General features: G+C 49.2%; 1 protein-coding gene across 2 annotated transcripts in view; it reads right to left on the reverse strand.

The window, feature by feature from the left end:
• The window catches only part of KDM4B (lysine demethylase 4B), a 168342-nt gene that overhangs the window by 29698 nt on the left and 123356 nt on the right, over positions 1–15288 (reverse strand). Inside the window, exons 11-12 of one of the 2 annotated variants that reach the window (XM_061600866.1) lie at positions 8142–8638; positions 408–528 (exon numbers count right to left, since the gene is read on the reverse strand). In XM_061600866.1, coding sequence (XP_061456850.1) covers positions 408–528; positions 8142–8638 — 618 coding nt within the window. Of the gene's footprint in view, positions 1–407; positions 529–4288; positions 4889–8141; positions 8639–15288 lie in introns of those variants that run through there. The other variant, XM_061600867.1, reaches the window with a different exon arrangement.

Below are 15288 nucleotides of genomic sequence, written 5' to 3' on the forward strand. Positions count from 1 at the left end.
GCTATGTGACCTGAGGGATTAATTCACATTTATTTTTAATGGGATGTGATGTTAACGCAGGAGTTACTTCATAACGAGTAGCCAATGTGGAGCCCAACGCCCAACGTGTGTTTTTCACGCACAAGGTTCTCGGATTCAGTCCTGCATGTCTGCGGTTACAACAACCTTGGGGAGCAGGCTCCAGGAAGCACAGCTGAGCTGCTGCTGTCTCCTGAAGGTTCAGCTACACCCAGTTTGGGATCCACTGCCCAGCGAGACCAATACTGTAACTAGAGAGGCAGGTACACACTCTCTCTCTCTCTCTCTCAACCCCCGTCTATCAGGGTCTATTTCCACCAGAGCAGGAATAGCAAGCTGGAACAAGGTTGGACTCACAGCTGGAAGGTGCTTAGAATCTATCTACTTACCTTCATCACTTGAGGCTTCCTGTTTCACCACAGACAACGGGGAGCGGGTGGGGGGCTTGCCTAGTGGGTGGCGACGGCTCTTCTTAATCTCCATCTTCAGTTTAGAGAAAGTAGAAGTTGTCTGGGGGGGAGAGAACAATGACAAAACAATACCACTACATTATTTCGTAGACCTCAGATAACTCAGGATGGGGGGTGGGTGGGGGAGATATACATTACAGTGAACAGCTCTAGGGCAGGCCATGAATACCCTTTGCCCTGCAGTGGGGTGCAGGCCAGCAGAGCCCTGGGAGTTAGGGCAAAAGGGGAGTGTACTCAGAGCTGTGCATCCCCTACTGCTGCAAAAGCTCAAATTCTGCATCAGGGCAACATAAACTCAGAATGTGAATAATACTATACACATTTGACACTATTGCTCAGCTAGTGTGCATAATTCAGCCTCTTTATTTTAGCCAGGGAAAGGGGGCGGAGCTACAGAGGACACTAAAAGGCCTACTACTCCGCCCCTTCCCAACTGCACATGCATTTTCAAGACTCTCTCAGCCACCCTAAGGGCTAGAAACTTAAATCAAAGCGGAGGCTCTCAAGACACTGAATTCTATACCAAATTCCCCACCTGCATACCTGCCCCAGATAAAAACCTTTCTACTCACCCAGGCCCTTTAAAACATTTTTCTTAAAATAATCTGGACTTCTCAATTTAACAATTTGTGTTTTATTGTGAAGAGCCATTTTTAAATGCTTTTTTTTTTTTAATAGCGGTTATCATCCAAGTCAACCATACTCAGATATGGCTATCATTAGGTATTACCCCATTGTTTGTGGCTGCATATCTAATATTCAGAGCTTGGAAAAGTTACTTTTTTTGAACTACAACTCCCACCAGCCCAATCCAGTGGCCATGCTGGCTGGGGCTGATGGGAGTTGTAGTTTAAAAAAGTAACTTTTCCAAGCTCTGCTAATATTATCGTTTTCACTTGCACGAGCCGCCCAAAGAACATGTTATTTAGATGGCATTGCAATATAACAAGTTGACAAATGCATAAAAACAGCCAGGGATGGCCAAGCGGGGGGGGGGGGGGAGGGCAGGGAGACAAGATCCATTCCCTCTTCCAAGTCAACTTATCGTGGGGGGGGGGGGGGTCAGGCAACCTTACTGTGCAAATGGAGCTGAACACCGGCCTGCTGTGTTATTCAAAAGGAAATGGGGGGGCGTGAGTGTCCACGTAGCAAAAGAGAGCCCACACTTTGACAATGTATGCTAGCAGAATTTCTTACTGAGGGTCCATCTTGCCGGGAGCTGTCTGAGCTTACTGGAAGCAGCACTTCATGGACCCTCTAGGGAGGAATCCCAGCCCTCTGAGAGCAGTCAGGGCCCCTCCCCTAAAAGAAAGCAAGGTCCCTGTCATCTTGGTTCTCAAAAAAGAGGAACCGAGGAAGCGACTCTTTATAGGAGGGATGGGCAGCCTTGGGGGCCAAATGTGGGCCTCCAGGCCACGCCCTTCACTGGCCCTCCTTCAAACCCAAGTCTTTTTGCCTGGGCTAGAATGTGTCCTGGAAGGGAGGTTGGGGGGACGTGTGAGTGCGTCTTGAAACTAGCCTACGTGGCCCTGAGGCTGAAAGAGCTTTGCTACACCGAGTCAGACCACAGACGCGTCTTGCTCAGTCCTGGCAACTCAGCGTATCTCCCGGGGTCTTCCCTCACCTTACCTGGAACGTTGGCAATTGGGCCCGGGATCTTTCGAATGCAAAGGGCGTGCTCTGCACTGTGCGCCTAGGACTCCCCCCCCTTGATAACTCCAGATGGGTGTACATGTATATTGATGGACTATCCATGAGAGGTCTGTGAGTGTGGCAAAATCTGGGAGAAGAGGGCAGCTCGTGCGGATCCGGGCGCTGGCTATCTCTGCTCTAGGGCAGCCTACGTCTGTACAGGAGGGCTGATTAAACAATTTTATGACAAGCTAGGAAAACCATGACCCAACGGTTATCACTGAGAAAGGCTTTCCATTTACCAGGCAAGCGTGTCCCACTTTGATTCCAAATCAAGCTGAGGCACCACCTTTCTTTTCTCCTTCCTCCTACACCATATTCAGCTCCAAGTTGCTTTCATGGGCAAACTGACAAATGCACCCAATTGTCACACCTACCTGATGACAGATATGCGTGCCCCCATTCATCCAAATTTAAAACCACCAAGCCAATGATGCTAGAAATGCTTTGTCAGAGAAAGCGGTTGCCTAGCAATGATGACTCAACACAGTCACTCCAAGGAGTGAACATGTGGACACTGAGCGTTGCAATGATTCTCTGCTCTGCAGCGTAGAAAAGCTGGGGGGCTTTTCTTCATCTACAGTAAATACAAAACTGTGCTTTAAATTGTTTTGAAAAAATGTGTTTTTAACTTTGTATATTTGTTTTGATGTTACTGTAAACCGCCCAGAGAGCTTTGGCTATGGGGCGGTATACAAATGCAATAAAGAAATAAATAAAATACATTCGTTGTGCAACACTGAGGGGCGGTGGGTGGAGGAAATGTGTTTCCCATTTTTACCCATAAATTTATTGCCCACTTTAAAAAAATGCGACAGGGATTGTGTGAGGGTAAGATTCACGGAACACTGATGGCGTATGTGGTGTCACAGAAGGACCTGCCACACAAAGAAGATCACAACTTTTTAAAAGAAAACTTTGGGGTAATCAATCTCGAATTGATGGCACTGCTTTCATTCTCAGTGTGAACATCCATGGGCAAGAGGAAAGGGGGGAAAGTACAGTACTCCTTTACCACCAAGTTTGGAGCTTTGGTCTAACAAACTGTGGAATTCACGGGCCTAAGTAGCCATGTCCTTTCGTTTCAATGGGTCTACTCTGAGTAGGACTAACACTGGACACAACCTTGTGACATTCCCTCGGTGCGTGCATGCGCATGCAAATGTTCAGTCTTGCCAGCAGTCTGAAGTGGTAGAGCTCAAGCACACCCTTTATGCTTTGGCAAGGGAAGCAATCCAAACATGAGCTGACGCCTCTGCTTTCTGTTTGTCAGAATGAGGCCAGTGGACAAAGGGGAACTTCACACCCTCAGACTGTGTATTTGTTGTCCTGGGCTCTGGAAAACCTCGCTACAAGGTGAGACCACCCTGTGATTCTTTCCTGATTACGTGCTTTTATAAAAACTTTTGACCACATGGCAGACGAGCGGAAGAGCTATTCTCGTTATCCTCAAGGAACAACTTCTGTCAACAAGCAATTCCCAAATAGTTCAGCCACAGAGCTCTTTCTCCATGGAACGGGGAACGCAATGCCCACCTGAGATGGCCGCCCTGCTCTTGTGGCTACAGGACCACCTGTCTCAGGACAGCAGACGCTTTGTCAGCTCGCTCCCACTACCAACCCGCTCCCGGCCCCAAAAACATAAATTCAGTCTTCAAAATGGTGCTAACCCAAACCTCTACTTCTTGCCCTCTGCCCTTCTCTGTAGCTGTCCCCAGCCGCTATAATGCCTTCTTATAATATTGCACAACCTTAAACATTAAGATTCAAACATTTCAAACATGATGGAACCCTGGGACACCAGCATGCGTAAAAAGTGGAATGCTGCAAGGGCCAAAAAAGGAGAGAAAATCTGAGTGTAAAAAAAACAGCCATCTTTAAAGAGCAACGGGGCATTTGTGCCAGGGCAAAGCACATGTTGCAAGCCCTCCTGCGATGTTGGAAGGGCTGCCCTCTATCGCCACCGAGGGCTGCCAAGCATACAGGCTTCATGTGTTTCCAACGTTCAGCCAGATGGTCCTACATCAAACAGACACGCTGTGGCAACATAACATAAACCCAAAAACTTAAAAGGGCGCAAAGAAGAGATCACAAGGGGAAGAAGAAAATGAAAAACAACAACAACAACACAATTTATTGCCGGGCTACAGGCCACGGGCACTTCACAGCCAGATAGTATATCACATTGCACCTGCTATGCCCATGCGCTGGCCAGCAGCACAAACACGGGCCGAGAGAGAGAGTTCTGCTTTGGCGTCAGGCACTTAACATGTTGCAGGACAGTCTGGTTTCTTGGAGGGGTCTGGCACAGCCTCCCATGGAGACAAACATCCCGTCTTTGCGGCCAAACGCATCCGAGCACCATTCAGGAATGGGCAGAGGCACCCAGAGACGGCCCCTGTTTACGCCCAAAGGATCTTGTTGATTTTCAACCGGATTTTTCTCCAGTCGGCCGCCACTATGTCCGAGTACTGCTTGTACAAAAGGTGCCTCAAGCGGGCAACCACGTTGTGTGGCAGAGAGCGCTTCCCTCTGCCCCCGCGATAGCTAACCGCACTCCGCCACCTCCGAAGCTCATCCGGGGGGACCATCCGGGTGAACAGAGCTGCAGCGTAGCTCGCTGGCTTGCCGCTAACTCGCTTGAACAACTCCCGCCTCTCCCTTTTAGGGATCCTCCACAAGGTGATATCGTCCGAGCGTAGGACTGCCTGAAACAGGGTAAGGTGGGTTACTTACACTGGAACGAGCAATGGCAGCCTCCCCGCACCAAATCCACATGGCAAGAACAAAACAAATCCCCACACGCACATCCCAGACCACTCGTCCTTACAGCCTCTTTACACTGCAGCCCACGCTCCTTTAAGGCAACCCTGTCCACCTTCGTGGGGCTGAGGATGGAGCACAGAGTAGAAAGAGCACACAGACAACACACAACAGCTTCCCAAACCTCTTGGCCACTGAAGAACTGTCTGGCTTCCTTTCAAGTTTTATCTCACTCCAACAAGGGTCCAGTGGTTCTGTCCATATGTGAAAATACATCCCAATCTGTAGCCCCTTTGTTAAGAGTCTGAGGCCGAATTTGGATGTGTTTTGTTACCTTTAAGCATCGTGGCAGTGTGCGTGTGTGTGTCTAGATTAAACCTACGTATCATCAAAAGACAATCCTGGATTTCCAAGTGAGGTATCTGAAGGTTTTCTGGGCCCCTGTGCTGAGGTCAACAGGACTTGCTGACCTTCATGAATTCTCCTTCTATTTAGCTCAAGAACTGTTGGGAGGGAATTCAGATTTCTCTTGGCCCACGAGGAAATGTTATACTCAGGGAACAATGCGATTCCAGCTGTATAACTTGAACAGGGATAGCAGCATCATTAAGCAAACCCCTCTCTGCTTAGAGACAAAGGTAACAGGCACATGCGTGCCTGGGTCAGAACTGCAGACCAACTGACCGAGTCACTTAAAGGCTGGAGAAGAAGACGACGTCACCTGCCAGACACAACAGGTCAAAGACAGAGTCAGACAAGAAGCAGACAGACAAGAAGATCCTGCCCAGTGAGCTGATGGGGGCTTTGTCTCAACAAGAAGCCATTTCAGACTCCAGAAGCAACAACAACATTACAATGCACCTTGAGGTGGACACAGGGTAGCAATATCTGTACAATTCATCAAGAACTTTAATCAACAGCTTGCATTCTGCTTAGCGCTCACCCGTCTCGATATGTTTCCTCCCTTCCCATAGCATCAGCTGGTAGCACAAGGAGGTCTTTAAGGCTACCATTTTTATAATCATCCATGCAATCATGGTATGGTGGCAAGTGATACTGTCTGCAGCCACCAATTCCCAAATGCATTCTGATACATCACTGGGAGAGAATTCCCATGTGAGTAAGAATCAGACTTTGTGCCAAACCTCCACTGGACAGCTGCCGAGTTAAAAAGGAATCCCAAAAACACAAGGATGACAAAATCACTGAGTGATTTCACAAGGGGGCAGACAGGTTGCCTTAAACAGAGAAACAGCCCAAACCCTTGCATTGGTAAATGTAAGTCTTCTAAGGCTTCCTTTTCAAGCCAGGGTAAAGCAAACTGCAATCGGCAGTGAACAGTTAAGCTCTGATGAGCTCAATTCAAAGCACACTGCTGCAAAATTTGTATAATCCCTCTCCGAGTAAAGCACAAACGTATTAACTCAAAAACCACAAGAAAATGCTGGGATAGGGCAGTTCTGTCAGGAGACTGCAGACCAGAAGCCGACCTGATGCCCGTCCTCATCATCTTACTGCTGCACACGTGCACAGATATTGCCATCATTAAATCCCTACACATGAAGTCCCTCCCTCCGTCCAACATTTTGAATTCACCCACCGGGACAGGGATTGTTCCTTCTGCTGGACCACAAGATGGCAAAACACGTATCAGAAGGAAAGTGACACGCTCAAGAGGTAGGAAGCAAAAGGTATCCCCTTGAGGAAATGATGTTCAACCACCCTTGCAAGCAAATCCAAATTTTTTTTTAAACTAACCTGCTGACACCTTGATGGTCTGAAAGAAAGAGAGCTAACTAAGCTGCCTTATCACCTGGGGATGATTTTTAGTCCTTCCAGGTGACCACACAAGCGTCTATTTTTTGCCTGGATTCAACCGAGGAGGAAAGCAGCATTCATTCCTTTGAAAAATAATCAGGAGCTTGGGGATGGGGGAGCACCAAGCCACTCCTCTCATAATCTTCCCCCGGCCAGCCGAAGGCATGATGTTCGTGAGCCATTCACGTGCCAGCAGGGGATCCGTGCTGCATCTTCAATCTGAAGGCTACCTTATGTTCCAAAAAAAGGAATCTCATCACAGAACCTGTGTGTTCTGGTGGCCAGAACGGCAGGCTTCTACCTGGGCTCAGATCTGCCCTCCCGTCATGCACTGACCAGGCAGACTTGGGGCACTCAGTTCCCCACCAGTAAAACGGGACCCCACAGCGACCAACTTTGCAGAGCTGCAAGGAGGGCAAAGAGAATCCAACTGCAAGTTGAAAACAATAAAAATGCTAGTGGAAGGCGGGGGCTTGTTTTTTCAAGTGTCTGTCTTTGTGAGGCTTATGTGGGAATTGTAGCCCCTTGCACCATTCCACCGAAGCCTCATCGTCCTAGCTGTGGAGGATTGGAGGAGGGAAAGAAAGATCAACCAAGCTGACTACACACAGGACACGCAACTGACCCATACAATCCACACCAGGCACAACGGTGCTGTCAGCACTACAATGCATCGGCAGGGACGGCAGCCTGGGGTTGCCCAGCACGGCACTGATCCCCTTTTTTTTTAAAAAAAAACCAAACAGGACTGTTCTGTGGAAGGGTAAATTAGACCCACCCCACTGCTGACGACGTCACCCAAGTGCTGGCCCAGACGAGGCCAGGCACACCGTCTCAAGACTTCAAGTCCCTTTCGGAGGGCCTGGCAGCTCAGTCAGTATTACCTGGACCTCTTCTACAGCTCTAAGGGCAGGGAAGACAGGTTGACATGAGCAGAGAGGGAGGAGGAGGAGGAGGAGGAGGAAAAAACAGCGACACGTCAGGAAGAAAGGAAGCAGCCCTCTGAAATACTATGGACTAGGAGCCCACAACGCTGTCTGCTAGAGAACTCCCTGATTGGTTAGGCAGAATCTTACAAGGACGTACTGCACACCCAGTAAGCAGTGGCTGTCCAATGGGCTTTTGGGGGGGGGCTCTTCTGATAGGTAGGCCTTTCACTGTGGGTTGGAAGTCATCAAGGCACAGAGCAAGGGAGTCAGGGCAATTATGGTGCAGGAGCAGCTAGCCCACTTTCCACGCAGCAGTTTGGAGCGTGGTGGCTGCCGCTCCCTGTCCACGAGGCTTGGAGCTGGAGGGGATCTCAACGAGGGCTCTCTGCGTGGGGAGGATCTCAAGACCCTGACCTGGCTGCTTAAGAATCACAAAGCACCACAACACTACCTGCAGTTTACTGGGCTCGGCAGGCACCTCCGGGTTCTCTCCATCGCCGCTCTCCGCATTTTTCCTGCCGAGATCCAAGGGGGGCCCCTGCTCTTGGGGGACGAACCGCTCCAGCCTGTCCTGGCAGGAAGAGACGTGCTTCTTCTCCGACGCCGCCTTTTTGGGCCGTGGAACCACATAAAGCATGGGGATAATGCGGCGGGGCTTCACCCCCTCCTCCTCCCCGGAGGCTTCGGAGGACAGGGCATCGAGGGCAGGCATCGGGGGGAGGCTTTCTTTCACTGGTGCAGATGTGGGGGACTGGGCCTCAGGCCCCGCCTTCTCTGAAAGGGCCCGAGACGGCCCCTCCTGCTGCTGGGGCGGCTGCGGTAGTAGGAGCGGCGGCAGAAGCTGCTGCAGTGGGAGCGGAGGAGGCTGAGGCAAGCGGTGGAGATGCGGCTGCTTCTTCTTCCTCTCCCCTCTTCCTTTTAGCATCCGGGTCTTCGGCTTGGATTCACCTGTTTGGGCAAAGAAAGAGGATCAGCATCCTGCCCCCGCAAAGACAAACACCCTCACGTGAAAGTCTTCCGTTCGCCCCTTAACTGGAGAAACGGAGTGCTAGCAAAAGTTCCCCCCAAATCCCAGAGATAAAACAAAACGTTGCCTTAGACTGCACGGCTGACCTGCTGAAGGATCCTTAGCATTCAGGGAGGAGTGTGAATATTGGAGAATTCTGAGAATTCAGATGCTGTGCCAAGGAAAGCATAATCCCGTGATCTGTGGATGTTATGTATTTGTGTGTCTGTGTGTGCGTTTTTGCTTCATCTTACATAATTGTATTCTACTTTTTTGGTCTTGGGAAGAGGCTGAGAAGCTCTACCCACTATCCAGTTGCGATCAGTTACTCTCTGGCTTTTCAGCAATAATGATTATGATACTATTTCTGGAACACTTAAAGAACCAAGCCCAGGATAAAAGTTAAAGGAAGAGAAACACTAACCCTTAGACCAGAGGTAGTGCCCTCCAGATGTTGTTTCAATACAACTCCCATTAGCCCCACCTGGCATGGCCTGTAGTCAGAGATGATGGAAGCTGTAGTCCATCAGGATCTGGAGGGCAGCACATTACTTATCCCTGCCTTAGGCTCACAATCCATTATCAACAGGCATTCCCTGACTTGTCTTTAATCTTAACAATTCAGTTTTAAGGGCTAGGTCCATGCCACCAAAGTCTGGTGATCAACGACAGACTGATTTTTAAAAGCTTGTGGGCTAAAAATCAGCACACTGCCAAGGCTTGAATGGAAAATTGGTAAGACCATTGCGTATCAATTGACTTCAGGGTAGCTTACAATCTCATTAAACAAATCAGTATCTGGTAAAGTTACCACTAAATGGAATTCAGTTAAAATCAACCTCCTCTGAAAGGTCTGGGTGAACACAGGGAGTCTCAACCCGGCATCTAAATAGCAAATAGGGCAGCATCAGTTGCATCTCTTTGGAGAAGGAGTCCCACAAACGGAAGGCCGCAGTCGGGACTGCTTAAAACAAGAAGCTGAGATTCCCAGGCACACTACATACCTTCTTCCCGGAAGCCACCTACTTTACCTCCGAACGTGTGGGAAGACAGAGGAAGGCTTCTGCTGAAGCTCTTCGTTCCATCTCTGTGCTACCAACACCCGCTTAGGGTAGAAGAACACATCCCTCACCTGTTCCTGGGATGGGTCACATTCAGTGAAGCCATGCGAAGATGCGCTGCCCGTACAAATGATGCAACACCACAGGCAGGCTTTAAACAAAGGCCTGCAAACACTTTTCACGCCTCTCTCGGGAGTTAATGTGAATTAAGGGAAGGTTCAAACCGAAGCCATCATCTATGCAAGCATGGCCCAAGTGAGCAATGAGAAAAGGGCAACGCTCCCGCTGAGGCCCAGAGAGAATGAAGCACAGACAAAGCCTCAGAAACACTCAAGAAGGGGTCATGAAACTAAAAATCTAGAGGGAAGAAACACAGGCCATGTTTTAAAAAACAAAATAAAGCCCAAGTGTGTGGTTTCCAGGTGGCTGGTGGTTGCGTTCTACTTCTAGGGTAAGCGGAGCTCGCGCACAGAGCAGGCAAGAGCTGGTTTCCATGGCCAAAGAGGAGCCCTGGCCGTTGCCGCCCTCCAGCCTTGCAGCCAGCCACTCAGTCAACGTTCATTCCAGACACACGCCGGGATGCTACACGCTGGGCAGCCAGCACAACTTGGGAAATGAGGAATCAAACCGAGACCCCTAAATCACTTCTCTGCCAAACGGCGTCCCCTGCAAGGTCTGTGAAAGCAGCGGCAGCAACTCGGAACGTGAATCAAAGCCAGGCACTGAACTGGAGTCGATCACAAAATGCCATCACAGGACTGGTGGCTGTGATGCATCCCTTCCTCTCTTCTTCCAGTCCTCTCTCCTAACTGCCTTCCTGCCCAGCACCCCAACCCCTGAAAAAGCCACCCCCATCCATTTCATCTACATGCTGTCAACTCTCAGGCACAGTTTTGCGATTGCACACTCCCTCATCAGGTGGATAGACGCCCCAGTATTTTCCTCATCTAGACAGAGGCCACCCATAAATCAAAAGAGAGCCCCCTCCCTGCCACTTTGCTTCCAGCACAGCCCCCACCCCAAATTGAAATCTCTGCCAGCCCTTCCAGTGGGTCACGACAGCAGCTGCCTCGACATTGCTGCCTTGATCGCGTTTGTAGTGAATTAATGGGACTTTATTTCCCCTTCCCCCACCAGCTTCATGAATAAAGTTATCAGGTCCGTTCAAGGGACAGTAAATAATAGATGTTCCACAGAGAAGACGCCAACCCCCCCCAACATACAATTTGTTTTTTAAGAGATTGCTTTTCACCTACAAGATGTCTGGGCAACTCTGCCTCTAAAAGGTCACTCTCCATTATGAATAGGATACTCAGAAGGGGAGGGAGATGGAGGGTGGAGAGGAATTGGGGAACTGTAGCCTTCATCAGAAAGATTTACCAGCTAACCTCTCAATCTTGAGACGCTGGCATCAGAGGCCAGCAAAGCCGACAGGCCAGGGCTTAACACGTTGCAAAGTGGTGGTGGTGGGCGCCAGGTAAGCCAGAGCGTAACACAGGGCTCTGTGAAAATTTTAAGCCAAGAGCTACATGGAGTTGTTAAAACTTTCCCTGAAAAAGTCTTTGCCGGCAGACGTCTGTGTCACAACATTTCCCAGTTGCTCCGACAGCCTTATTTACACCCATTTATTTAAAAATAAAATAAAGAAAAGTTAACGAGATCCATCCAAAAATAGTCAGGGGTGTATTTCTGTAAACAGCACTTCAAGATAAAGCTGGTTTTGAGGCACCACATGGAAGGAATATTGAATTTCCTTAGAGAAACGAAGGCACTGAATGAAAAGTCAAATTGGATTTCTCCCCAGCCGCACAATGTAAGATTGTATTTACGTTCCGGGGGCCAAGGGAGAGGGGTGGAAGCTGCCCCCGCCTCGAGCAACCAATGCTGCCCTTTATTGACTTCTAAAGAGGTTAATTTGACAGCAGGTGGCACATGGGACTTTGTTTTGGAGTCACGGGATGAGGGAAGGGGTGCTGCACTTGTACGCCTGTTACTAATGAAAGGGCAGCTTTTGCTTTGACAAAAATCTGACAGTGATCGCCAACTGGCAGACAGTGGTCTCAATTCAGCCTACAAATCGCCCATGCCTAGATCACATGAGCCTATATGGGCACGTTAGAAGCTTTTGGGCCTCTCACTAGCAAGACTTAGCCATTCCCCCACCATTTTCTGAGAGATTTGTACAGCTCAGTGTCGAAGTCCCACTAGGGACTCGCTGCATGGCCTTTAGTAAACTGTAATCACCTCTCTGCCTAAAATCTGAAAAGCGGGAATGACAACAATCTACACCAAAAGGTCCACCGCCAAAGAGAAGGTCCTGCAGGCCTTCATAGCACTTTAACATCTAAAGCAACAAAGCCTATGCAGTCAACTCAGTTGTTCAGAACTGGGCTGAGGTGTCAGAAAGGATGCCTCTGAGCACCTGCCCTTTCCCTTCCCCTTCGTTCCTTCTACATTTGCCCTTCTTGGACTGCAAGCCTGCCACTGGGGCTCCTTGCCTATAATATTCTGCAGAACACTTCCTGCCTCTAGGCACTTAGCAAGTATTGTTGTGGTGATCGACGTATTTCCTTAAAGAGGCCAGTTCGGCTCACTCTCCAGCACTGCAAGGTCTCGGAATACCAGGGCAAGCAAGCGTAAGAGTGCCTGGGACTAAACCCAAGTCAGATGCTTATGAAGGAGGATGCTACACTATTGCCCCACATTCCATGTGCAGGTGTCCACTATCCTCTTAGATGACCTTAAATCAATCAAGTCAAGGGCACTTGTCCTACAGCCCACAGTTACTAATCATGACGGCTATATGCATCCTCTAGGTTCCGAGGCAGGATATCACTGAAAACCACCTGCTGGGGGGAACCATAGGCCCATGAAGACATGCTGCCTTCAAGTGCTGCTTTCTGAAAGCATCTACGTGGCTGGTGTGGGAAGCAAGATGATGGACCCAGTGGGCCTTTGGTCTGAATCCAGGTGGTCTTCTGTAGAGTTCGCCTCTTCTCTGTTTCTAGAGGGGAAGCTGCCCTACCTATGAAGGGATGCTGAGATAACGCTTCACAGAACAAACAGATCACAGACATCCTTTGGAGTCAAGTCTGCACTCCTAATTCCTTTCTGAGGGCCTGATGCACATCACTTCATTCCTGCACACATCATGACTGGTGGCTGACCCATCTCCATCCATGAGCGAGGATTGTGTTTGATGCCTGTGGTTGTCTGATGCAATTCGCAGATGAATCACTTGACAGTACCATCCCTGAGCGATGGATTAACATGCCTGCGTGAAATCAACCTTCAGTGAGAACAGAACAGTGAACTGGCACAAAAGCAGAGTGTAGTAAAGAAATAAAAGCGCACAAGAATTCAGTTAAGGGCTTGTTGATACAGTCACTTTCTAAGGCCCAAGTTGGAGACTGAAGAAGAAAAGGACAGCTCTCCATCCCAGCGCTCGTGAAGAACGAGTGCAGCCTCCCGAGGTTTCAACAGAAAATAGTTGAGCCAAGGCTGATGACCGCCACGACCCAGAAACAGCGCCAAAAGCCACTCAGTCAGAATCCCAGTAACAGGGCAGGGGAGGGAGGAAGCTCCATCCCGCTGATGCCAGCAGCAAAACAGTTGCCGGTAGCGGGGCTCAGCTCCAATTTAAAAGCTGTTCATCTCGAACACAATCATTCATCTTTCCCCTCTTCTCTTCTCAAGGCTCCTTGGCTCTGCCTGAGCCACTTATCTCTCATCCCCCCCGGAGACATCGGCATTTTGCAGGCCATTCATTTCGTGCCGTAACTGTTAGGGCTCGTACAGGAGCCGAGTGGCATGCACTGCTCGGTGCGCTGCTGGTTCCTTCAAGATGGAGCGACTTGCTCTGGCGGGGCAGCTCCTTCGCTACCCGCACACACCAATGGCCTGTTGCCTCCTTGATGGGCTCAACGCAAAGGGGGATCAGGAAGGGCTGGGGCACTGCATTTTATTCCTGGTTTTCCCACACATTTGCCAAAAAGGAGCTACTAAAAAAATAAATGTGGCCTGATCCCAGTTAAATCAGGGGTGTACAGCGCAATGTGGGTTTAAAAATCTGCCATCTTACAGCCAAAAAGGGTTGGCTTCTAGGAAGGTAGGGCTCCTGCTGGGAGGAAGGGCGGGATATCAATCAATCAATATAGGAAGGGCAGGATATCAATCAATCAATATAGGAAGCCACCTTATACTGACTGGCAGCCCCTCTCCAGGGCTTCAGGCCACAGAGAGATCAACTGACCCCCAAGAGAACATGGAGGGAAAGTGGCAGCATTCCTTCCCTGAGCTAAAGGAATACACAGACCAAAAAAAAAATCAAAACAAGCCCTAACCATCCCAAACAAGGTAGAAGCCAAGTCACGGGAAGACAAGGAAGGAAAGCATGAAGGAAAAAATCAATAAAATTAAGAAGCCAAGCTTGACCCACCGTAAAGAGCCTGGTGGTGGTGGCGAGTGGCTCCTGCTAAAGGAGGAAGGTGAGGCTGTGCGGCTCTGCCTGAGGGCTGCGGAAGGAGGCGCCGTCCCAAAGGCGTTCAGTGCCCTCTGATGAACCCCAGTTCCCTTACAACCAGCCAGAGGGACTGTAACAAATGTATTTCGCCACCCAGCTCTTCTCTTACCTACTCTGTCAAATTCGTGATAGTCAGCTCAGTGGAACTGCAAGCTGAGGGGCTGCTGTTGTCAGAAAGTACGAATGCCAGAAGAGCCCGGCTCCTGCATCAGCCCAAAAGTGCGTCTCGTCTGGCATCCTGTTCTCCCCCAGTGGCCAAGCAGATGCCTCGGGGAAGCCGGCGAGCAGGCTTTTACGTTCTTTGTTATTGCTTGTAGAAACTATCTGTGTTTTTTAACTGATTGTATTATATGGTTTGTGGTTATCTCGTATGCCACTCTGGGTACTGTTTCGAGAAGAGCAAGATATATAAACAAAAATAAAACAAAAGATTGCTGCCGCTACAAATCACAGTATAACCCTCAGGATTTTCCACAAGCCTCTCTTGTTTTAATGAAAGGTGCATCTATACATGAGAGACAGTTCACCCTTTATGAAAAATTGAAGAAAAATCTTTTACAAAAGCAAGAGAAGTTTGGGGGAAAATGTCCAAGGTCTCTCAAGAAAGCCATTTAGGCTGAATGCTTGAAGGGAGGATTTTAAAAGTCAGCGGCTGTAATAAATGATATATTTATCTAATCAGAGATTTTATATTGGCAAACAAGCCATGCTGTCTCCAAGCAGAACAAACAAGGCCCAATAAGCATTTTACAAATGCATTCTGGAGAATTGATACGTGTCCCAATTTTGTCCCCCTTATGCCTCCAACGTGCAATTCCCAAGGGCATTACTGGCTGCATAATGGGAAGCTGCAAAGTATGGTTTTGCTTTCCCCATAATGTGCACTAGTTGCACACTGGCGCACAAAGCTCAAGGGATCCCACTTTCCTCCTCCCTGAGTCCAGGGGGGATGAAACCAGAGAGGGGCTGGTTTAGCATTGGTTTGTCTTCTCTCCTGTGTGCTGGTTCG

This window comes from Rhineura floridana, chromosome 18 (assembly GCF_030035675.1).
Source record: "Rhineura floridana isolate rRhiFlo1 chromosome 18, rRhiFlo1.hap2, whole genome shotgun sequence".
Taxonomy (NCBI): Eukaryota; Metazoa; Chordata; class Lepidosauria; order Squamata; family Rhineuridae; genus Rhineura; species Rhineura floridana.